The sequence below is a fragment of the Marmota flaviventris genome, chromosome 6 (assembly GCF_047511675.1).
Source record: "Marmota flaviventris isolate mMarFla1 chromosome 6, mMarFla1.hap1, whole genome shotgun sequence".
Classification (NCBI taxonomy): Eukaryota; Metazoa; Chordata; class Mammalia; order Rodentia; family Sciuridae; genus Marmota; species Marmota flaviventris.
The window spans coordinates 12342955-12368737 of NC_092503.1; the positions used below are offsets into that span (position 1 = coordinate 12342955).

Consider the following 25783-nt stretch of genomic DNA (forward strand, 5'->3'; position numbering starts at 1 on the left):
GTGCTTAGACTTTAGTAACATGTTATGAATGTCACATGTCTGTCTTTGCTTAAAAGTTATGGCAAAGAAATTAATCAATCATTCCTTTTGAAAAGGGAACATTCATAAAATAAAGAGCAGTATTTCCCAGGACATATATTTCCCAGGAAATACGACTTAATTTGAACTTCATCATTGCTGAAGGAAACAAAGTGATACTAAAAAAATTATGAGATTTTTGCTTATTAGATATGATGTATTTGTTTATATGTTAATGATAGAATATTTTATTGCACTTATTCATATAAAGTTATGTTTTTTAGTTATCAGTGCATTTACACAACTCTTTTCAAATCTGTGTGAGAATTATAGGATTGGAATTCTTGTAAATATCTTGTTTTTACAAATAAGGAAGTAGATTCAGAGGGATTTTTCCCTGTGTAACACAAGCTACTCATTATGACAGCCATAATTGATTCTGGGCCTCTAGATTTAAAAATACTATCACATTTCCACTGTATATCATATATGCTTCAAAAATATAGTAGAATCATATACAAGAGCTATTAGAGCAATAGTTATGTAGAATACTAGAAAGTATATAGAATAATATAAAATGCCATGATTACCAACTTTAAGAACTATTTTTCAATTGTATGCTTTAAAATTTTTTGAATTCACAATTTGCACAAAGGCAAATTAATTAAGCTTGAATAAATTCAGCTTAGATATTGTAGAAGGAAAATGAAATTTCCTTAAGCAAAAATTCTCTATATTTGCACATGCATATAGACATACACCATTGAGAATTGTTTCTTTTGAGGTGTTTCCTGGTTTTGATGGTATTCTGGTAATACATGGGTTGTTTAAAATGTGTTGTGAAAAAATATGTGTATTTCAAATATGTTGTCTTATATCTGATTTGAATATTGAAGAGTTAGCACAGAAGAGTAGTTGATAACGAATTTTTCCTCCATAAAACGTGAGAAATATTTAGAGCTAAAGACAGAATAAGAAATTTAAACTTGGCTTAAAATAAGAATTTCTTGATAAGGAGGTTTGAGAGTCACTGAGTGCACACCAAAAGATATATGAAATTTCTTTTATTATTGTCATTTTTCTGGTATGAGGTATTGAACCCAGGGATGGTTAATTGCTGAGCTACATCCCCAACCCCTCTTAAAATTTTGAGACAGGGCCTATTTCCCAGCCTGGCCTGGAACTTGCTATCCTGCTGTCTCAGTCTCCTGAGACATTGGGATTACAGGCCTGTGCTATTGTGCAGAGTTGAAATTTCTTTCTTTGGGGTATTTAATTCATATGGTTTAGGTGTAAGTAAAATTATGTGATAGTGGGACCATGAATTTAGACCAGCATGAACCTGTAATATTTTGAGTTGTCTTCCTTTTATAAATAATTTTTTCCTTTTTTTGTGGGCATTGGGGATTGAACCCAGAGGTGCTCCCACTGAATTACATCCCCAGCCCTTTTTATTTTTTAATTTTGAGTCAACATCTCTATGAGTTGACCAGCCTGGCCTTGAACTTGTGATCCTCCTGTCTCAGCCTCCAAGTGGTTGGGATTACAGGTGTGTGCCACTGTGCCCTGCTGTCTTCCAGGTATTTAAAAATGATCATTTTTAGAAATGATGCAGAATATAGTTTTCCTTATCTCACAGAAAATTAAAAGGGGAAATATCGATGAGTCCTTAAAACTTCGGTGAGCACTGTGCTATCAGAACTGAAGTAGTAGTGAGAACTGCCTGTGGGTGGAAACAGGAAACATTAGTGATAAATGCCGGTTACATTTTTTTTTCGGGTTCAGCTCAATGTATATTGATTCTAATTAGCACATTTTGTGCCTCAGCTAGTGGCTCCCCTTTAGCTCTGCTCGGAGAGTTTTTTTTAGAATCCACCCTGCTCATAAACACTGCCACCTCCTCCCTCCTTCTCTCTTTACAAATGTTACAACACAATCAGGAATTTCCTCTTTTCTTTCCTTCCAGCAGTTCCAGCAGGTTCCCTTGCGTCAGAAGCCGAGGAAGAAAACTCAAGGTAATTAGATCTCTTTTGTTTCTTTAATCTCTTGTGTGCACGAGTGTGGATTTTTCTCCCGGATGCCTTGTTTGGGATCAGATTTTTGTCTGTCTGAACGTTAATATCAGGAGGTGGATGACAGATTAATTTTTGGTGATGTTCGGATCGATCTTAAGAAATGACGACATGCTGTTCACTTGGATTAATCCCTCGTGGTATGTCAACAGAGCTCAGAAAAACTGGCACCGGGTCGGGAAGTGGCTGTGTCGCTAGGTGAGGTTTAACCCTTCCACATCTATTGCATAACTACTGCTATCATTGTTCAAAGGAGCTGTGACGGCAACGATGTCCCTGCCAGCCTCGAGATGTTCAATTTTCAACTTATTCTTGGTGAATAGTATTCTTAGAGCACTACTTGCCTATTAGTCTCACGGTGTCTTTGCCCCATGTCTTATGCCTTCTGGGCATCAGATGAATGTTCAAAAATAAAACAAATGATTTTTCTTTGCATTTGTTTTGCATAAATCTTGGGGAAAAAAAATCCAACTTCTAGGAGGTATACCACGAAAAGTTGATTTAGGGTCTCACATAAATCGGGGGAAGACTTACCTGTCGGTGTAATTGTTGCAGGTTTTTTCACCATGAGTCGGAGGAGGATATCCTGTAAAGATCTGGGACACGCTGACTGCCAAGGGTGGCTGTATAAGAAAAAGGAAAAGGGGACTTTCCTAAGCAACAAATGGAAAAAGTTCTGGGTGGTGCTGAAGGGGTCCTCGCTGTACTGGTACAGCAATCAAATGGTGAGTCCTCCGTCCCCAGCCTCTTTACCGACGGGTGGATTAAAGATTTTGATTTCTGGGATTGGGAACATAGCAAATAAGTTACAGAAACCCTTTCTGATGCAGTGAAAAATGTAGGTGATCTTGTTGTGTTTTACAGAGGAGAAAACCATTCTGCTTGACCACTCCTTGGTTGGGGAGGAAGGAAAGAGGGGATCCCAGTTTATATCCTTGCCGAAGGAGGCTTTTGGGTTCTATTAATGTTACTGTTCCATGAGAGATGCGGGCATTTTCAGGATTTACATGCCCATGTAAATCACTTTATATGGGAACTTGACATGGCTAAGGTCTCTACTGAAAAAGGGTTCAGCATTTCCCTCTATCAAGGGTATAAACTGATTGGGAGCAGAGAAGCTATTTCTATTTAGTTTCCCCTCCCATCCCTCTGACCTTTGCTATCCATTGGTTTGGAACTGCTGCCCTCCGTGCCAGTGTTGTGTTGGCGACTGGAGTCTCCTGTTCTGTGATGGCATTAAACCACTCATGTGTTGATAAGATAGTCCCCTAATTTATCCTTTAATAGGCAGACACAGTTGTGGTCAGCTTCACAGGCTGGTTTTCTGCTGCTGCAAGGAGAAGGAAATAAAGTTCTTGTTAGAGGGTGTGCTCATCTTTCATGGCTGGAAACATTTAGAGATGCTGATATTGTCACATATGGAATCAGTAGACTCTTCCAGGTAGGACTTCTCTCCACTGACCCTGGTGAAGTCCTTTGCTGATCTCCAGGGTGCTCGGTCTCTTTGTGAACATGAGAATGGATGTCATTTAACCAGTTAAGGGAAAAGTACTCAATAGATTTTCCATAAGTCAGAAAAATTGTATTTATGTGTTGCCATTCTTTTAAAATGTGCAAGCCCATCTCTCTAAACAATAGCGTCATGGAGCATGTAACTTAACAAATGGGAAACAGGTGCTGCATATTGTTTGTGGGCCAGCTTTTTAGTTGATAAATTTACCTTCATTGGCCACTAGTCAAAATACATTTGCATAATCAAGAAAGAAACAAAAATAAAATTTAAAAAAAACTAGCCCAAAATTTGAATTACTCAGATAATTGGGCACCTTCAAGGAATTGGTTAAGTTGGACTCAGATTCAACATCAGTGTCCTGCAGTAAGCACATTTTGCTGTGCTTCTCTCTGCACCCCTCTTTCCAGGATGATTTCTTTGATTTCACTCCATGCACAGCATGGTACAAAGCTCATCATCAAATTCTACAAAAATCCACTTCTTTAAGCATTTGATGAATTATCAAAGATTTAGGGGGTTACCAGAGACAGCCTCTGGTAGCGTGTACAGCCTTCTACGCTCTCCTTTCTCTTCCCTGTCTCCTTCTTCCCTTCGGGACCCATCTTGTCTAGCATGGAATAGTTTTAGCTTTTCTTCTTCAAGAAAAGCTGGGGCTGAGGTCTTGTCTCCTATCCTGAGGGGGGTTTCCTACACAAATACAGCTTCCTTCACGGGAATTAAGGGTAACATAAATTTTTTTTTTTCTTGTTTCTTACTCTTTTAGGCTCTTGCTCTTGGGTGGTTGTGGCAAGTGGTGGTCATCTGCATCTTTCCTAAGATGAGAGGACTTCCTGATTGACCTTTTAACAGCTCTGGGGGAACTTCCAGAGACTGTTGGATAAATGGGGTACTGATGCTGCACAGTGCATCTATGGGAAGCAGTGAAGCTTCATTGGAACTGTAAATTCATCTTCTCAGATTATTCAGCAAATACGTTCTGGATCTATCCCTGTCTTCATAGACTTTAAAGAAAGTCCCTCTGAAACCCCATGTTTATAGATTTGGCTCATTTCGGCTTATGCTTTCCTTAGAGGAGCAATGAGTTACCCCCAGGCAGCAAGTCTTTCATATTTTAGGTATCAGAATGTCAGTCTTCCTCAGGGGGCAGCAGCATTGTCTGAGACTAGGCTAAAGAGAGGGGAAGGTCAGAGCTGCAGACCCATGTAGGCACCTGTCCTGATTTGTTTTTGTGCAAATGCCAAAAGCAATACTCAGGTTGCCAATCATGTCCTCAAATAGAGTTAGATTAGCAACATCATGTTGAGAACAAGCTTGACAATAGGTGGCCAGGAAGGTAGCAGATTATTATGGTCTACAACGGAAGGACCCTTCCATAGGAGAATTACCCTCCCTTTCTCTCTCTCTCTCTCTCTCTCTCACACACACACACAGACACACACACACACACACACATTCCCTGACATCTTAATTATATATGTGTTGTGGGAAACCCTCAATGAATACTTAATTAGCAGTCATATTGTGAATATCAGCTGTGAAATAAGAGTCAAGCACTTGCCTTCAAGCTAAGACATTTATTTACTTTCTGCCACTTGAAGAACTCAGGTTCAACAGAGTTGCTCCTAAGACACCTAAATGGAGAGCGAGCTCTTCTCCTGTTTTCCATATTTTCATTCTTGGGGGAGGGCCAGCCCTGTGGTGTGTGACTTCTTGGCCTCATAGTAAGAGTCACCTCTTAACAGGATGTCTGCTACATGCCAAGGGAGAGTCTAGGAACCTTTATATTTGCTTTTATTTGGTCGTTAGAAACACCCCAACAGGCAGTAATTAGTCCACATTTTTGAAAGTTGGGAACACTGAGACTCAGAGCTCTAAGTCGCATAAGTAGTCAGTGGAAGAAAACAGCATCACATTCAGGCCCCTTGATTCCTAATCCGTGATCCTCGTGCCCTGCCAACCTGGCTGCATCTGGGGACCAGGACAGAGGACATGATTAGGAGCACCTGTTTCTGCCTTCAGTGGGGTTCTGGAAGAACAGGGCTAGAAGTGAAATCTAGGCCAGTTCTCCTGTGAAGTGACGGTTGATCCCACTGGATCCCTTTGCTTGTCCCTGTTGGTCCCGACACTGCCTGATGAGACCACACTACCCCCTCCCTTCCCAGGGGTTTTGGTGTTATTGTTACCCAGTGACCAAGGCAGAGCATCCCTTCTTCTCCCCACACTGTGCTGCTTCCAATTGCACTAGCCACACTTCCCTGAGAAAGGTCACCTGGCATATTTTGCCTCAAGTTCTATGTGCTTAGACTGTGATACGGCACACAGACTGCATGCCAAGTCTCGCAAAGCCATATGTACGTTTAACAGCCATGAAAACCCCATCTGCTTAAAATCCCGGAATTAAAACCCATGTTCTGGTCTCCCCTTGCCCTTAAGATAAAGTGCAACTTCACTTCCTGTGAAGCAAAGGGATTCTCTTCAGCTGGTCCCTGTCTTGCTTCCCCACACCTCCCACCGACCCCAGGCTTCCAGACAGGACTTCAGATCCCTCTCTCCTGTGCACCAGCTCCCACTGAGACTCTGCACATGCTTTCTCTGTGCTCAGAAAACTCAGGTCTCCATGTCCTGAAATCTTTCTTCAGCCCAATTCCATCAAGCTGATTCCTCCTCATTAGTTAAATTTTAGCTTAAAAAGCGCTCCTTCTACATGGACTCACCTAATCTTCTGACCTGAATTTTGTCTGCCTCTGTCTGCTTCCTGAGCATCTCTATTATTTTTGTAATCACGCTCATCCTGGCTGTTTTCCATAATTGATAATAATCTATGTAGGGCAACTATGGATACATCCTCAGCACCTTGCTCAGTATCTTACATTTAATAGGCACTTGGCTAAAATTGGTAGATTTCATGCATGAGAATCAGGAATCATCAGCCTTTGCATTGCTCATAGGAATTGTGAGAAATGGGACCTCACAAACAAGGGCTGCTTTTGAAAGCAAATAATTTTCTAAGAAAGGGATTTCCAATTCTGTTCTTCAAAACAGATAGAGGGAAAGGTTCAATTTGGGGTTTTCTAGAAAGGCCCCAGGCTTCCCAATTGATCCCACACAGCTGTTCCTGTTTTACCCACACTTATTAGGAGTTTTGAGAGGTAGAGGGAAGGGGGATGGGCATCCCCATGTGATGTGATGGAGAACAAAGGAATGAAAATGTAAAGGACTTGTGCCAACCCACTGTGTTAGGCATCATATTGAATTCTCATAATAACTGAGCAAGGTAGGTTTTATTATTTCCATTTTTCATGTGAGTTTATTGAAGTCCAGGGGAAAGGAGGAACTTGCTCAAAGCCTTATAAGAGGTAAACGGCGGCAGAGCTGGTATTAACACCAAGATCCTCCATCACCAAAGCCAGACTGCATGGCTTCCTCACTGAGAAGTGTCCCAGGACCAGTAAATGAGGGCCTCTGCACACAGGGTAGGAACATGGATATTATCCAGCAGGCAGTAGGGAGCCATTGCATATTCCAGAGCTGGAAGTGAAATTGGCACATGAAAAATACAATGTAGCAGCCAGGCTTTGGCAATGAGGGGACTTTGAGAAAGCCAGTTAGGAGAAGATGAAGATGAAGATGCAGGCATTCAGACACAAGCTTCTAGACTGGAGTGTCCATCGTGAAAATTTGGGACACGGTTTGCTAATAAGAAAGAGCAACATATGGAGAGTACTTGGACATAGGACAAAAAAATTGAGGCTAAAGTGAGACCAAATGATTGCCAAGTTTTGGAGCCCAGGGAGGCTGGGAAAATAATATGAAGATTGAGGAAGGAAGTGTTTCATTTTAATTCATTTGTATTGTTTACTTGGTTTATTTCCATTTTGTCCATTATTTATTTGTATAAAATTATTAGATACCTGCATTTTATAATAAAGTAACTATTTATTGATGCCACTTGGGCTGTTGTATCAACAATTCAAGGGAGCCCCTGGGTGCATCACCTGACCATTTCATGAATGTTTGTGGGAACCCGATGAGGTTTGTGGGTGCGTAGCTGGTTTAGTGCACAGTATGCAGGCTTTTCAGTTCTTTGGGAATCCAATCTGCCTGTGCAGATGTGATTGTTTCTTCTTGTCTGGATGGCTTCGTGTGTCTGTGGAGTCAAGTGACTGCGTCTGTGTCACCAGCTGCGCATGCAGAAGATGTTAGATTTGGAAAGTGTTTTCCTTGGAACAAAGTTTATGAGAATCTTTATAGCAAAGCTCTTATCCATTTTTAGATTGGGCAGAATTTACCCTTGTTGAAAAATGTTATTTGAAAACCAGAATCTCTCTATTCATGAGATGACTATCCTGAAAATTTCAGTATAGAGTGCCTTTCTTTGAACTGAAGTGGGTGGTGGGGGGAAAGAATGGTTTAATTCTCCCTGAGAAAGAGGCTTTTAGTCTTCTGTGCCTTTTATCCATAATCATGTATTAGCATACATTTTGGAAACATGTCTGAGTAAATTTGCCATAGGTTAGAAAAAAAATTTTAACTTTTCTTCTTTTATCGACTACAGTGTAAACACCTGAAAACATATTTTTGTGTGATTTGCACTGTATTTGTAGACTAGAGGTTATACATATATAGTAGGAGGCAGAATTTTTAAAGGGAATTGCTTACTACTTTATTTAACTATCAATTAGTTATGTAAATTATCTAATCAAAGTATTATCGAGCCCCTGACATGTCCCTTGATATGTTTCTATCAAAAGGAAAATAATAGGCTTCTAATTCATCTGAACTCTATATTCATTGCCTTAGCCAATCACCAGTTTCTGAGTGTATCTTTAAAAATTCCAGTGTTTGAAAATGTTCAGTGAAAATAATTCAAACCAATTACATGAAATTAGCCAACTGTCCGCCAGCCTAGAATTCATGTTAGAAAGGAGGATGAGAAGCAGAAACATTGACAGGCTAGATGGGATGCGCCAGTAGCTGCGAGTGACCAGTTGACCTCAAAATGATGATTCATGGATCAAGACTTATTTATTTGTCTCTCTATAGAATTTAAAATAAAATTGCCTTCCATTCGAAAATCCATTAAAAGAGCAAACAGGAAGTGAATACACGTACAGCTCACTAACCTAAATCTGAAGTGATACGTATTAAATCTATGTATGTATAAATGTATAAATACTAATGTGTATATATAAATGTTAATGTTTACAAATATTCATATATATAATATTTTGACACAGACGTATAAATACGTGTACGTACACATTTGTATAATTTCTTTGCTCTTTTAAGTAAGAAAGCAGGAAGTTGGATTTTGCCAGCATGTATAAGGTTGTCTGTTGTGCAGATTCTAGCTCTGCACTTTTTCTCTTGAAGTTGGGAATTGCTAGGTCATTGGTCTAACTCTATGCATCCATTTTCTTATAAGTAAACTTTGACCCAGAACTCTCTCTTTATATAATTCAGAACTGCTTTGAGAAGATCAAATGGAGACAAAGGCAATATAAAAACATCAAAGGAATACATACAAAGAGAAGCACTTTTATGTTGGCTTTAGAAGAAATAGGCTAGCATAAGTATTGTGATTTCAGGATGCAGAGTAGTGCTAAGGATTTCAGGACACTAGAAATGGTTTCCCTTGGTGGCTATGGCCTACCCTGTGCTTGGAATACTAAAAATAGGCCTACTACCCCGTGCAAAGGATGACTGTAAGCCATAATACAGGGAGGCGACTGGAAGACATGGGGTATTCTTCCCCAGCTTCCCTTGCTGGGGAAGAGGGCAGATAATACATGAGTTATTTTTTGGTGGTATTTCAGGAGTTGGCACATTTCCCAAGCATGGAGTGAGGAGTGACCCAGGAGATGAGCTAAACTTTTGGTTTGATTTGAGGATTTCCCTGAGAAATCTCTATCTGAAGACTTACCACCCACCATCACTAGACCCCCCCCCCCACCCCAGGGAACGCTTTCAAGGGTCAGGGCAGATGCTTCTATGGACTAGATAGCTGAGAAACTCACTGTCATCCCACTGCTGAGTTTCGTCTTCCAGAGAACATGCTTCAACAATATTTGCAAAGGAAGCTATGCAGTGGAAACTTCAAAAAACTAAATGGAATGTTTTTAAGGGTGCAGAATTTAGGGGAACATTTTAGAAATAGTGTCTTCAAAAAAGACACAAGGAAATGGCATGCTGTATCTGTTGGAAGCTACCCCTGGGCTCAACACCAGGACAGGTTTTCACCTGACCCTGCAGCCAGATGTGTCCTTATCTGCCAAAGAGAAGCGTAAGTAGGTGCTGCCACCTGGGAAAGGGTCAGTGCTCACCAAGGGCACGAGAGCCGCTGACACTCTTCCACTGTGAATCTTACAAAATGTCCTGTGCCAGATACGCTTCCATCCTTTTCTGATACACAATGACTTTAGGGCAGTAGGTGCAGTTTTTAAAAAGTTTCTTGTTTCAAAATCATGGATGAAATACACACACTATGAAGTTTATCATATCCACCATTCTTTTTTAATGTAATTTTTTAATTAATTTCTTTTCAAATTTATATATGACAGCGGAATGCATCACAATTCTTATTATACATATACAGCAAAGTTTTTCATATCTCTGGTTGTATACAAAGTATATTCATACCAATTAGTGTCTTCATACATGTACTTTGGATAATGATGACCATCATATTCTACTATCATTTCTAACTCATGGCCCCTCCTACCCCTCCCACCCCTCTGCCCTATCTAAAGTTCATCTATTCCTCCCATGCTCTCCCTTTCTACCCCACTGTGAATCAGCCCACTTATATTAGAGAAAACATTTTGCATTTGTTTTTTGGGGATTGGCTAACTTCATTTAGTATTATCTTCTCTAACTCCGTTCATTTACCTGCACATGCCATGATTTTATTCTCTTTTATTGCTGAGTAATATTCCATTGTGTATATATGCCATATTTTTTAATCCATTCATCTATTGAAGGACATCTAGGTTGGTTCCATAGTTTAGCTATTGTGAATTGTGCTGCTGTAAACATTGATGTGGCTGTGTCCCTGTGGTATGCTGTTTTTAAGTCCTTTGGGTAAGACTGAGGAGTGGGATAGCTGAGTCAAATGGTGATTCCATTCCCAATTTTCCAAGGAATCTCCACACTGCTTTCCATATTGGCTGCACCAGTTTGCAGTCCCACCAGCAATGTATGAGTGTACCTTTTCTCCCACATCCTTGCCAACACTTATTGTTGTTTGTCTTCATAATAGCTGCCATTTCTGACTGGAGTGAGATGAAATCTTAGAGTAGTTTTGATTTGCATTTCTCTAATTGCTAGTGATGATGAACATTGTTTCATATATTTGCTGATTCATTGAATATCCTCTTCTAAGAAGTGTCTCTTCAGGTCTTTGGCCCATTTATTGATTGGGTTGTTTTTTGGTGTTTAGCTTTTTGAGTTCTTTATATACCCTAGAGACTAGTGCTCTATCTGATGTGTGAGGGTTAAAGATTTGCTCCCAAGATGTAGACTCTCTGTTTACCTCACAGTTTGTTTCTTTTGCTGAGAAGAAACTTTTTTTTAGTTTGAGTCCATCCCATTTATTGATTCTTGGTTTTAATTCTTACACTATAGAAGTCTTATTAAGGAAGTTGCGGCCTAATCCCCCATGATGGGGTCTAATCCCCCATGATGGAGGGCCTACTTTTTCTTCTATTAGACACAGGGTTTAGTTCCTAGGTCCTTGATCCACTTTGAGTTGAGTTTGTGCATGGTAAGAGATAGGGTTTAATTTCATTTTGTTGCATATGGATTTCCTGTTTTACCAGCACCATTTGATAAAGAGGCAATCTTTTCTCCAATGTATGTTTTTGGTGCCTTTGTCTAATATAAGAAAATTGTAATTTTGTGGGTTAGTCTCTGTGTCCTCTATCATATTCACCTTTCTTAAGGGTACGGTTGGGTGACATTGAGCATGTTTATGTTGCTGTGCAACCATCTCCAGACACCCATCTCTAGAACTCTTCATCTTGCAAAGCTGAAACTCTGTACCTATTAAACAGTGACTCCTCATTCCTTCCCCTCCCCTTTCCTGACAACTACATTTCTGCTTTCTGTCTCTAGGAATTGATTGCTCCAGGTCCCTCACATAAATATAATCATATAGCATTTGTCATTCTGTGACTGGCTTATTTCACCTAATGGAGTGTCCTCAAGGTTCATCCACTTTGTAGCCTGTGTCAGAATTTCCTTTTTTTGGAAGGCTGAATGCTATTCCATGGTAGCATATTGCACATTTTGTATATCCACACGTTTCAGTTGCTTTCTTTCCCCTTTGATTTTTGTCAATAATGCCTCTGTGAAGATGGACAGACAGACATTTCTCTGAGCTCTGCTTTCAATTCTTTTGGGTATAGACTCAGAAGTGAAATTGCAGGATCACATGGTGATTCTGTTTATAGTTCTTTTTAGGAACTGCCAGACGTTTTCCACAGTAGCTGCTCTATATTTCACCAACAGTGCCAGGAGCTCCGGTTTCTCCATGTCCTCACCAGCACCTACTTATCTGGTTATTTACTTTTGATAATAGCCATCCTAATGAGTGCAAAGTGATATCTCACTGCAGTTTTGGATGGCATTTCCTTCATGATGAGTGCCATGAACACCTTTCCCAAGTGTTAATTGGCCATTTGTATATCCTCTTTGGAGAAATACCTTTTCCCCATCTTTGAATCGGATTTGTTGTTGAGTAGATGATTTTTTTCCCTTTAGACTTATTTTATTAAATCATAAATATACAACAGCTTTATAGCTTTGCACATGCACTAAAAATTTTTTAAAGGAAATATGTTATGTCTTATTACATAAGACATGATCCTTCCTGGCTAATAGCTTTTCAAAACTTTGAGAAAGACCTTGAAAAAGATTTCACATGTCACTTGAAACTTACAAATTTAGTGTTATCAGAGAAGGAGTGCTTCTACACTTTTACAAAGATCACTAGAAAGAGACAACAATTAAAAAGCTAAGACACTGTTTCAAAAGCATTTTTTTTTTACAATCTTTCATCCACAGTAAGGTAATATTATTTAAGAATACAATCCATTCACAAAATGTCTCTCGGTATCTGCTTTGGTGTCTTCTGGCATATCACTGCCTGTTTATGTATAACTGATAACAGTTCCCTTAACATTGTTATTTCGATGATCTGAAGCTATTCTGTTACCTCTGGGCTCTCATCCTCTCTTATTTATACAGTGAAACTAATGGCAAGTAGGATGAAGCTCAGTAGCTGCTCCTTCCACCATAACCTCCACTTCCTCCACTGCCTCCTCCACCATAATTTTCTCCACCATATGGTCCTCCATGTTCCTGCTACCACCAAAGTTTCCACTCTTCATTGGACCACAGTTAGAAGGTTGCTGGCTATAATTCCCAAATCAGCATAATTTCCACTTCCATAATGTCCTCCTCCATTGTTGTCCAGACCACCCTGGTTGCCATATCCAGGTCCCCCTCCACCATATCCTCCTCTTCCTCTTCCATAACCAGGGCCACCTGCAACATTGCCACCTCCAGGTGACTACGAAGAAGCTATTTGTTGGTGGAATTAAAGAAGATGCTGAGGAATATCACCTTAGAGATTAATTTGAAGGATATGGAGAAATTGATACCATTGAGATAATTATTGATAAGCAGTCTGGAAAGGAAAAAACTTTGGCTTTGTTACATTTAATGACCATGATCCTGTGGATAAAATTGTATTTCAAATGATCATAATGCAGAAGTAAGAAAGACTTTTCTAGAGAAGAAATGCAAAAAGTCCAAAGCTCTAGGAATGAAAAAGGAGGAAACTGTTATTTTGGGGATTCCCCCTGTGGTGGTGGTGGAAATTTTTTGGACCAGAACCAGAAAGTAACTATGGAAGAGGATTTGATGGATATGGAAGTGGGCATGGATTTGGAGATGGATTTGTGAACTTTGCTAAAGCATCTTGAAGAGATCTGAAAGTTCCTGAAGAATTTGAAGATTAATATACTTTGCGTGAAGGCAAGATGTGTATATCCTCGTTGTGATTTTAAAAAGAATTAACCCTAGTTTTTATTCCTCATTAATCTCTAATATTGAAAGGGAATGTACAGATTTTAAAGTTTCTTAAACGGTGTTTCTTTATTCATTCTTCCTGATCTTGTTCTAATTGTGGATGGTAGATGTGATTTATTAGGTGGATATATGATTTATTCTGTAATAGTGAGATTTAAGCAAATGCCTTTGAATTCACTTGACACTTGCTCTTTTTATGTATTACCTCTACTTTTTGTTTCTTTCTTTTCTTTACTTTTTGACTCTTGAAGAGACCAGCATATGTAGGTGAAGATGGTCACATTTCTGGGGTTAACAGTTTCTAAGAGAGCAGGTGGTAGCAGAAGCTCAGAGGGGTCGTATATGTGCTATGTTGAGCATTTCACACTATGGAGAACACTCACACACAGTTCTTTTAAATTGTGAAATGTCCACCTTAACTGATTTTGAAAATGACATTTCTAGGAGTAATGACTACCTTCGAATTTCTGACTACCTGGAAGTAACACAATTTCAGTTATGATTCTATAGGGAGAGAATTGAAGAAGCTAAGTGAGTCAGGAGAGCTGAATTGTCAATCACAGAAGAACATGCCAGCTCCCTCTTGGTCACCACTTATCGGGACCTAATGTGATAACGAGGGAGTCATGTCCTTGGGTGATTTTAGGAGGAGATATTACAGAGGGGTCATAATGGAGAGCAGGTGTGTTATTTATTCTGCTGTGGGGTTGGCATCCTGGTTTAGATTCCCCAGAAGCAGACCCTGAATAGGATTTGGGTACATGTAGTTGATTTGGGAAGACATCTTGAAAATAGAGTCATCCTGTGGGATATGCAGAAGACTTTTCCAGGATGCCCTGGAATTCTACCATCCTTGAATCTTCAAGCCCTCATATATAATAGTGTAGTATTTGCTTACACATCCTCCCCTATGTCCTGTCTAGATTACTGATAACAATATAATGTAAATGCTGTTTAAATAGTGTTTGTATTGTATTGTTGAGGGAATAATGATAAGAAAAAATTTGCACATGTTTAGTACAGATACCATTTTTTTTCTGAATGTTTTTGATCCATGGTTGGTTCATGGTTTTATATGGAACCCATGAATCTGTCAGGCTGACTGTAACTGCAGGAAAAAAGGACGGTCAAGAGAGAGGGTGGGAAGGAAGCTAGTAGGCTCTGAGGGTGACTGATGCTTACTCATGTTGGGAACTCCGACAGCTTGTGAGAGGCAAGAGCTGGGGAATTCATACCCCAGGTCCCATCAGTCATTAGTGGAGAGCTCACCCTGAGCACCTCTGCATGGGGGAAGGTGGGTCGTGGGCAGCCAGAGAAGCCTTCCCTCAAAGGGGTGCAGGTCCCAGCAGTGGGAAGCCTGGCCAGGGGACCTGGGTGGCAAGGACCAGGGGACCCGATTGGGTCCCCAGCAGCACCTGCATGCTTCAGAGCCCTTACCCTGTCTCCCTTGCTGGAGTCTGCACATGCTCAGGACTGTCATGATTGTCATCAGCAGCAATTTGGGTCCATTTTTATAATTAATACCCAGTCTTTGGGATCTATAGGAAATTGGGCCTTTCTGTTTATTAGCCAAAAACATTTATCAAATGTTTTCTATGGAGAATATCTATGTTTATGCATTTGTAAAAGGAAAGTCTCTGAGGATCAAAATTATGTTTATTGTGTCTTGTTAGATAAACTCCAATGCAATAGTGTTGTATTAAAAATATGCCCTGAGTAATGTGTGAAGAATTTAGCAAGCTGGCAAGCATTGTTATTCTCCAAAGAATTTGAATTTTTTCCAACCGTTAATCTGATGCAAAGATGACAAAGGAGAGCGGAGTTGCAGACGCAGTTCTGCACAGGAAGAGCTGTTTAGTGACAATGGACTGAGTCAGAAAGTTATTTAACGTCACCTTTCTTTTTCTGAATTGTTCCTTCTCTTTTGTTTTCTTTTTCCTCCTCTTATTTCCTATGGATTAATGATAACAGACTCTTCTTTTTTTAATAGCTTTAACAGATTTACAATATAAATACATTCCATAAAAAATTCACCTACTCAGTGTGTCATTAATTTGAGAAGCTGTTTATATCTGCTTTTTCACTGTGAGGACACTGACTCAGAAAGGTGAAGTGTTCTGCCTGAGATCACACAGTAAGTGACTGGCATTGAGATATTCTGACTCCAAAGTCATGGTTCTATTTCCTGTGCCAAGCGTTGACCACAGGTTCTTTTATCCTCCTATCACAGCTCTTGGTTGAGACTTGGTTAGTCTCATGTGTAGAATTAGTTAGTTACTGGGGCCTGGTCTGAGTTCTATAATTTTATTAATATGCACTTTTCCCATCTGATTACTATGTTGGTTTGGTGCTCTAGGTTAAAAACCCATCCGTTTCATGAGTTCCCACACTCAGAATAGGATTAGTGTTTCTCCAAAGGCTGTGCATAGAACCTCTCTGGTTTATGTTGAATGCTCTTATTTGATGTTACTCACAATTATTTTACTTCTTAGAAGGATGCCAGGGGTTCTCAATGCCAGATCTACCTCTACTATCTAGAAGAAAAAAAGTCCTTTTCCCCTTGCTTCCCATGTAGTGCTGGTGACAGCCCAGTCCTAAGCAGCACAGCTCTCTGCAGGCAGAGTGATGCTAGGTGAAGGGAGATCCACTTGCTGTTCTGATCCTTGTCCTTCCTTTTCTGAAAGGAAGAGGGAGATGACTGGCTTATGAGAACAGACTTTACTGTAGGAGAGAAGGAGGAAGGCTTTGGAGGCTGTGCAGAGAAAACAGGACCCAAACTACCCTAAACGTGATGAGAGCGTTGTCCTTCCTGGAAGTTCTTAGACAATATCCCTCTAACTGTGAATGATCAAAATTCTGTGCTCTCAGGTCTCTTGGAATCATTCTTATTCGTAGGGGGCATGGCACCATGTTTACATTCCCTTAATTTCTTTGTTTTCAATTTCAAAAAGATTACTTCTTTTTTTCCGATTTTTTTTAAAATCAATCATTTACCCAATTCCAAATTCAAGGCTATCTAACAAGTTTCAGCCACATAAGTCTTGCTTTTGTGTCTGTTCGTCTACCTTTTTCCTCCCTTTCTTCCTATTTGTTTTGGGTTTATGTTTTTAATTGTTTGCTTTTGTAAATACAGACACGTGTGCATGTCAAATGACACGCTGTTCTCTTCTTCCATAAAAAATTCACCCACTTGCCTCTCCTCCTCCTGTGACCTAGAGAGCCTCTCTCTGTATATGATATTTTTCCTGGTTGTGCCTTGTGTGTGGATTCCACAGCCTATTCAACTGCCTCCAGGCAGTGTGCACTCTTCAGATCTTTTGTAAATACAAATGAAGCTTCAGTGCGCGAGGCATTACACATGTTCTCAAGGACACGCTGAGGACAGGTCTTGGAAGTGGATTTCTGGGCCGAGGGTGAAGTTTTGCTGTTACTGCTGGTTTCCTTCTAATGTGGCTTCCTTGTGCACTGCCACCAACACTGCACAGAGATGTCTGTCCCCCTGCGGAGCTGGGACCTCTCTTATCTCTTCTTAAGTCTTAGTTTCCTTTAGCTCATGTTTAGAAGACATGGTTCAGGTTTCTCTCGTGGTCACAAGTCTGTGTGTACCATGAGAATTTAGTGACAACCGTTCCAAGGTAGGTGGAGAATGGGCAGCTCTGCTTGGCGTTTGGACTTGTTTCCAATGAGGAGGGCGAAGCCGGGCAGAACTGAGAGAACACAGGGTTTATTGGAGAAAAGGACTTTTGCAGCTTCTCCTGATTCTGATAATCATTGGGGAACTTCAATGGATTTAAAATGATGCCAAGAATTTTGAATCACTTATAAACACAAAAGATTTTTACAAAAAAAAAAATCTTATTTTATTTTCTTGGGCTAATTTTCCTCAAAATTTAGAATCCTTTTTTAGGCCTAAATTTTATATAACTACAAAATTTACAGGGGAAACACTGCAGTGAATATAGATTTCTAAGGTACCTCTTGATTTCAGAATTATCAATTGTAGGAAAATTAGGTTTCTTAGAATCAAGAAGATATGGTTCCATTGAAATTAGAAAGATGACAATACTTTTGATTTTTAGCCATGGAGCCCCTAGTAAATGTCCTATGTGACAATTCATTTTTTTGAATTCCGGTTTGATCGTCTTTGACTCATGAAGTTTCTGGGGAACGGATCACGTGTTTCTCTCTATCAGGCTGACTCCCTTTCTGACATATGTAGATGCTCAAGAAGTAATCTGCCTGTCTTGCAAGGTACTTGTGGTATGTAAAAGTCAATGTTTATCATGGCAATGGACATAAATATTAAAATCTAATGTCCTATTTTAGCTACTTTCTAAAATGCTTTATTTTTAGAGCATTTTAGAATTATAGTAAAATTCAGCAGAAGATTGAGAAATTCCCTATTTCCTCCCTGCCCCTACGTAGGCATAAGCCCCATAGTCACTATCCCCACCAGAATGCTGCGTTTGTTACAATTGACAACCTACCTTGACCTGTCATTATCACCCAGAATGTATAGTGACATTGGGGTTCACGCTTGGTGAACACTGTGGGTTTGATAAATATATAATGACATGTATCCACCATTATAAAAATACAAATGGATTTAAAATGGTGCCAAGAATTTTGACTTTCACTGCTGTAGAAAGTCTCTGTACTCTGCTATTTAAATATTAAAATCTGATGTCCCATTTTAGTTAATTTTAAAAAATGTCTGAAGTGTGACAAATTTCGTATGAAATATTTATGTCTCAAATTCCTGTAGCCCAAACTTGAAACCTAGTTAAGCTAAAACCATTGAATATCAGGAATATTGACTCACTGGTGTGTGAAAGTTCAAACCAATCATATTCAGCAAGAGGGCAAAGACATCTTATTTTGCCTTTTTCCAAGTATCACTGAGAGCTCAGAAAGAGGGATCTTATTCACATGTTTTTATACTCCCAAATTTTCTTCCATCTCATGTTTTTTAAAAACAGCTTCCTTGAGGTATGTTTTATGTGTCATAAAAATCTACTCTATTTAAATTTATAGTGTGATCGTTTTGGCAATTTTACTGAATGATGAAACCATTTTAATAAATCAATTTTAGCTCATTTTCGTCATACCCGTAAGATCCCTCATGCCCATTTTAGTTAATCCCATTTTCCACCCAGGAACTTGCTCTCCTGCTTTCTGTCTTTATAGATTTCATGCAGTGGAGTTATAGGGTACCGTGTGGTCCCTCGTGTCTTCACTTAGAACGATAAGGTAGAGCATGTGATCATTGTTTGCTCCTTCCTGTCATTAAACAGTGCTTGATTGTATGAACACATCACACTGTTTATTTATCAGTTGATGACTTTAGGTTGTTTCCAGCTGTAGGCTACTATGAATAGCACCGCTATAAATATTTGCCCACAGATTTTTGCGTGGGCACGCACTTTCATTTCTCTTGGGTAGATACCTGGGAGTGGAATTGCTGGGTGTGCGGTAATTGTATGTTTACATTTTTTAGAAACCGCTGAACTATTTTCCAAAGTGTCTTCTGTTGCTCATTTTAACACTTTCTTTATTGTCAAAGGAAAAAGATAATTGTCCCTAAGGCTTGATCACTCATAAAACTCCTGTATTCTACAAGTATTGAACACCTATCTTATGTGTAAAAAAGAAGTATAAATGACACAATTATTTCTTTCAAGGCACCCACACTCTATTGGAGAAGCAAATAATACTCAGATAAGCAACTTCAGCGAGAGCAGTACTGTAGGGAAAATCCATCTCTGGTGCAGGGACCCAGGAGGGCACCTATTCTAGGCTGCGGGAGCAGGACAAAGGATTTGAAGAAGGCCCCACCTATGTTGAGTCTTGGAAACTTATCAGAGTGAGGAGAGGGCCATGTGGCCCAGGCTGAAGCAGGCCCCTGTCCTGCGCACACTCTGCAACTCCTTTACACTGACCAAATTCACTTTTTTCCCCATAGGAATTACTGTCTACCAGGTGCCATGTAATTTATGTGTTTACACGTTGAGCTGATTGTCTCTTTCCCTGAGAGCATGGGTCTTTGGTTTGTCCACTAATATATTCCATATATTGGCACCGTGCCTGGTGTGAAGAGGGCACTTGATCCATATTTGTTGAATCCGTGAGTGTGTAAAGCACCGTAGGTAAATGAGAGCAGAATGTTTAGAGGAGATATAAATATTGGTGATTCATGACATGAGAGAAGTTATCAGCACCTTATTCCATGCCCCCCATCATTTTAACATGAGCAATTTTGATAACAGTGAGAATTAATGCTTCCTAAGGACAGCAACTGCTAATGTCGTTGTACCAAGGTGAACAAAATCAGAGATGCTGGGGAAAGAGGTAGGGAGGCCTCTGTGGTCATTATATCGGCAGAGAGCATCGTATCACCAAGTGAGAGGTGTGGTGTCGCTTCAGAATTTAGGACTGGATTTGGTGAGACAAGTTTGCACACGGGCCAGAGATGGTTTGGTAGTTTTGGCGAGAGAACAGTCTTCATTGTGTTATAATTCAGAGGGAAGTTTGCGGGCACCGATGCATAACTGTCAAGTACCTCTTTAGAAAGTTAGGAATCATTAAAAGGATACCATTCAAGCAAGTTATTTTAGTTAATATAACAGGCAACAGGGGATCTGAAAGGGGTAGGAGGAGGAAAAGGAGGAGGAAGAGAAGAAAACTGTCATTCCCTCAAGATTTACCCACTGTGCTTGTCATTTCTAAGGCTTTTTTTTTTTTGCAAGTCAAATAAGCAAGGACCATTTTTGACACAGTTGTCTGTGACTTTGAATTCAGCTCAAATGTCTGAGAGAGAGAGAGAGAGAGAGAGAGAGAGAGAAGCCTCTGCTTATAAAAGGGAGGATTCACTGGGGAACACTAAAGGAGGGCTTCACTCAAATTTATTTGGGGTCCTGTTTGAAAAAATTTCAGCCATTTCAATAATGCAGAAAAGGAATCCACCCAAGTGAAGATATGCAAGTCTTTTACACTGGTTTATTTTTAAATGAATAAAAATATCGGCAAGAGCATATATACGTATGTTTCATTTTGGATCGAATTTTGTATTATTGTCATTTGAGACGGGCTTGTTGTACGGAAAAAAATTGTTTAGAGACTGATCATGCCACAACTTGGATGTCACTTCTAATTCAGCTCCACGGAAGTATTGTGATTTGTTTGTTTTGTTTTTTCTGTTTGCTTTTGATGAACAGAGGGTAGGAGCATTGGAGAAGATGAAATTGTAGAACAATAAGGGATTAACATAAAAGGCCTCTCTAAGCCAGTTAGACTTTATCTGAGGGAAATTGGGAACCATGCAGAGTTTTAATTAGAGAAGTGATGTGAAGAATGTTCATGAGGTGAGCCGGGAACGGGTGGCACATGCCTGCAATCCCAGCGGCTCTGGAGATTGAGGCAAGAGGATCACGTGTTCAAAGCCAGCCTCAGCAGTGGCAAGACACTCAGCAACCCAGTGAGACCCTGTCTCTAAATAAAATACAAAATAGGGGGATGGGGCTCAGCCGCTGAGTGTTCCTGAGTTCAATCCCCAGTACCAAAAAAAAAAAAAAAAAATGTTCATGGTATAGATTCCCTGTGACTGTGAATTGGACACCAAATTGAATAGGAGAAGAGAATTAGGAAGAAGAATAGGAGACTTTTGGAGTAATTCAAGAAAAAGTTAATGGTGATCTGAAAGAGGTAGGAGGTAGTAAATCGATTAACAATCTGTGACAGAGGAAGCAATGATTCAGATTTATGTTGTTTGAAGCAGTGGAATACTGTGTTTTTTTCATACCTGGATTCTGAGAAGTGAATTACCTTAGTCAAATTTCTATAACAAACATCCAGAGGCCGGGGAATGCATGAAGAAAAGAGGTTTGGTCAGAACTGGAGATGCAAGAGCATGGTGCTGGCATCTGTTCAGCTTCTGGTGAGGGCCACTTGCTACTCAACTCAAGGCAGAAAAGTGGAAAGGGGATGTGTGGGTGCTAAAGGGGTCCAGCATGCAGGCTGGCTTTCCTTTTTAACAGCTCACTCTCACAGCCACCTATCTAGTTCCAAGAAAATGAGATTCACTCCCATAAAAAAATGTTAATTTCTGTTAATGACCTAGTCACCTCCGACCATTGCCATCTTGGGGATTGAGCCTTAACCTGAGTGTTGGTGGGGACCAGCAGTATTCAGACCAGAGCTGGTCTGGTTGGAAGAATCATGAATGTCTCCCAGATTTCCTTCTCTCTCTTGCGTCTGGATGGAAAGTGGTGTTGCTCACTGAGTAAGAGAGCACAGGAGAAAGAGCAGTGGGCATTTTGTGGAATAAGACGATGGCTTTGGTTTTGGATTTGTCACTCTTGGGGAACTCATGGAATATCCACATGACCAGGCTTTGGAAATCTGAGACAGGAGCGCCAAGGGCTGAAATGCAATTTGAAGACATTTGGATATGTGTGTACAATGATGATACCTGAAGCCACGGGAGAGCACTGCTCACCCCAGGGAGCACTGGAACAAGAAGAGTACAGGTGTGTGGAGAGAACCCTGGGGAACCTTGAGCTTTAAAAATAGGCTTGGAAGAGAGGAAGGAAAGATCTGTTTCGAGCAAAAGGAGGCAGTGATAATATGTTGTCAGAAAAGACAAGGTGGCAGGGCATTCATTGCAGAGGGAGGGGACGGGCTGTAGTGTCAGGTCCCAGAGTTCAGTGGGAGCCAAAGTGGTGGATAGGACTCAGTGACTTGGAAAGCATTGAGGTCCATAGTTTCTACAGTTTTTTTTTTTTTTTTTTTTTTACAATGAGCATAGTATTGAATGGGAGGAGGAAGTCAAAACAAATGGTGAGGATAAATAATTTTTCTTTCTAAATCAGTTATGGGAATTTTACCTTAGCATAACATTGATTTTTTTTATTGAGAAGGAAATAATATAAGATTAGCTATTTTAAATTAAATGATTCAGTGCATTCACAATGGTGTGGAACCACCTCCTCTATCTAGTTCCAAACTATTTTAAATCACACAAAAAGGAGAATCCATAGCCTTTTAGCAGTTGCTCCCCATACCTCACTGCCCCAGTGCCTGGGAACTATCAAGCTGTACTCTGTCTTTATGAATTTCCTATTCCAAATACACCATAAATACACCATATAGATGGAATCATGTAATCTGGTACATTCTGTATCTGATTTCTTTTACCTAACATAATATATTCAAGGTTCATTTATGTGGCATTTACCAGTACTTAATTATTTTTCACAATTGAATAATATTACTTTATATGGATATATAAAGGAATATTATGATTTGTTTATCCATCATTTATTGATGAGCATTGGCTGTTGTGAATATCATTCCCATGATCACACATGTCTGTTCATTTATTTGAGGGTCCTCATTTTTGCTTCCTTTGAGCGTATCTCTAGAACTGGAATTGATAGAACAAACCAGTTTTTCAGGACTATATTTTCATATACTGTTAGTGGAGAATCCACAGGAGGCATTGTGAATTGTACAAAAGTGACTTAAACAGTCTAAGCTCTTTGCATACTTTATTATTCCCTTTCAGACAGGATTGGTGAAACCACCATGTGGTAATTAAGCAGCCCATCAAGAGATAAGGTGCAAATATATGCAAACATATATATATATATTTGAATATATATTCATTAAGTATAGGCACATGTATATATATTTAAAGGAAGATGTGCTCATTAAAATTGAGTTTTTATTTTTATAAGAAGAAGCCATTGTAGATGAAGAATGGAATAAACTAAGTCATGCAGGAGACAGATGATGCGAATAAGGTTGAATGTCTCATAGTTTAATGTTTCTGAAGAAAAGAGTGCAAGTTGCCCTCTAGTTGTTAGTAAGAAAAAGAGATGAACAAGGAGGTGAACTGAGAGCACCCATGGCACTAATTGAATAGCTAGCTGACTTTTAAAATTAAGGTAGTATTTTCCAAAGCAACTTTTACTCATAGTCCCATAACCACTGACTCATCCATGTTTAATCTTATGGACTGAATTTCTCCACTCAGAGACATCAGTGTAGATAAAAAGAGATTTGCATTCCATTTATGACAATCTGGCTTCCTTGTGGCTCAGTTAAATAGTTCTTCACAAAATATAGATTAATGAATCCATGGAGAGGTAGCATAATTACATGTCCTGTGAAATTTTTGATGATTTCCAGCAACATTGATGCTATGTCCTCAGAACCATCATTTCCCCCCTGAAGTCTTTCCTTTATAGGAATCGATGATGGAACTGAGATTGTGCAGGATGTGGCTCTGGGCTTTATTCTCCAAACACTGCTTTCAGTCTCCAGAGAGGGAATAATGTTTGTTTTGTCTGCTAAGTGTTTTATTTATCTGGGCTCATTAAAGCCGTAACAACCACCTAGAGAAAGATCCATGGTAGGAATGTAGATGTGCTAACTCCAAAGTCAGGGTGCTAGTGGTAGGCTGAGGGTGCCTATGCCCAGCGGGAAGTAGGACTCTGGTGGTGGGCTTTGTGGCCTCCCCCACGACTGAAGCACATTGACCATCCCTGAGCATGTCACAGTTCTCACAAAAAGATTCTGGGTGACTAATGATGAGAAATTAATTTCCTTATGAACAGTGTATCTGGGATAAGCTCATAGTTAATTAATGCTGGTTTGAGGAGGTCCATTGGATTCTACCTCACTTCATTTAAATGATCTCTATTCCATGTAGATGATCTCAGTAGATTAATCCCTCGGGCTGATGTATCTATTTCTGTTTGTGGCATGTGTTTGTTTCAGGCAGAGAAAGCTGATGGATTTGTGAACCTGCCCGATTTCACCGTGGAAAGAGCATCTGAATGCAAGAAAAAGCAGTAAGTCGTCTCTTACCTTCCACAAAACCCTGAGCTGGGATAATAACTGTTTTTAATGTCCACCAGGTGATGTGGTGAATTGGAAGTGAGTGAAGGCAATGCTCAGATGTCTGAGAATTTTGAGCATCATGGGTTGGCACCCTAGACACTCATAGAAATATATAACCTCTTGCTTTCTGGCATTTCATTTTGTGGAGCAGATGGGTTTTCAAACCCCCATGAAGCCTTGGCAAAGAATGTCGTTGATAACTGAGTGTGCAATGGAGAGAAAAGTGTGCTCCCATCTGGGGCTGGCAAGGTCAAATGTCAAGGTTTTGACCTTGTAAAGAGAAGAACAGAAGGTGAAGGAGTCTCACCGGATGACATTGAAGGCATCATGTTGGACCAGAATCTCCTTGCTCATGTGGAAGTGAACTCTCTGAGATGTCTTAAACTTGGGATTGCACCCTGATGCAGTTTACGTCCCAGAGATTTGATAACTGGCAGAAACAGAGCAGTCCCCTGCTCACAGCGCTTGTCTCCTAAGGAGGGAGCAGCCTGGAGAGTCTTTGTGACCCGCCCAGGGCTCTGGGCAGAGCTGGCTCTGACTGTGGTCCCCAGCCTCTTAGTCAAGTGCCTTCCCATGAGATCTCCTGATGTAGTTTGCTCTTTCCGTCTTCTTTCACCTCTCCTATTCTGTCTTCTACCTTTGGCTTCTTTTCCAGTCTTATCAGAAAGGGGCATTTCCTCGTTCATCTGTTACTAGTTGCAGTAATTTGTTGTTTTCTCATAAGAAATTAATAAACCAGTGTTGGCTCTAATTCTTTGACATTCTGGCCTAGCAGCGTGTTTCGTGATACATGCAGTGTGTTGATGCCTGTGGTTTTTGAGTGGGTCTTTAAAAAAAACTGTCCTGTTCTGCAGGACTTCCGGTCTAAATGGTAAAGGGGAAACACTTTATTGTTTGTTATCTTCAATGTTTCATATGTCTTCTTTAAACCCAAATCCACTTCCCATGTTCCCTTTAATAATGAACGCCTCATGCCTTAGATAAGGTTTCTGAGGACTTGTTGTGTGTGGAGGTTCCATATCTGATTATTTTCCTGTAAATAAAATTTTGCTGTAGATTTGATTGAATTTGAATCAATGCTTAATGTGAAGGCATTGATATGAGTATTTGACACCTCTGTGAATCTAAATTCTAACTTACTGTATCCTTATTGTAAAGCAGTTAGCAAGTGGAAACAAAAGGTTAT

General features: G+C 39.9%; 1 protein-coding gene across 14 annotated transcripts in view; it reads left to right on the forward strand.

Annotated features, from left to right (window-relative positions):
• Ipcef1 (interaction protein for cytohesin exchange factors 1) overlaps window positions 1-25783 on the forward strand; it is a 167089-nt gene that overhangs the window by 94095 nt on the left and 47211 nt on the right. For 9 of the 14 annotated variants that reach the window (XM_027939464.2, XM_071612891.1, XM_027939466.2 and 6 more), the window contains 3 exons: window positions 1985-2033; window positions 2646-2815; window positions 24475-24548. In XM_027939464.2, coding sequence (XP_027795265.1) covers window positions 1985-2033; window positions 2646-2815; window positions 24475-24548 — 293 coding nt within the window. Of the gene's footprint in view, window positions 1-1984; window positions 2034-2078; window positions 2289-2645; window positions 2816-24474; window positions 24549-25783 lie in introns of those variants that run through there. The other 5 variants (XM_071612890.1, XM_027939468.2, XM_027939467.2 and 2 more) reach the window with 2 other exon arrangements.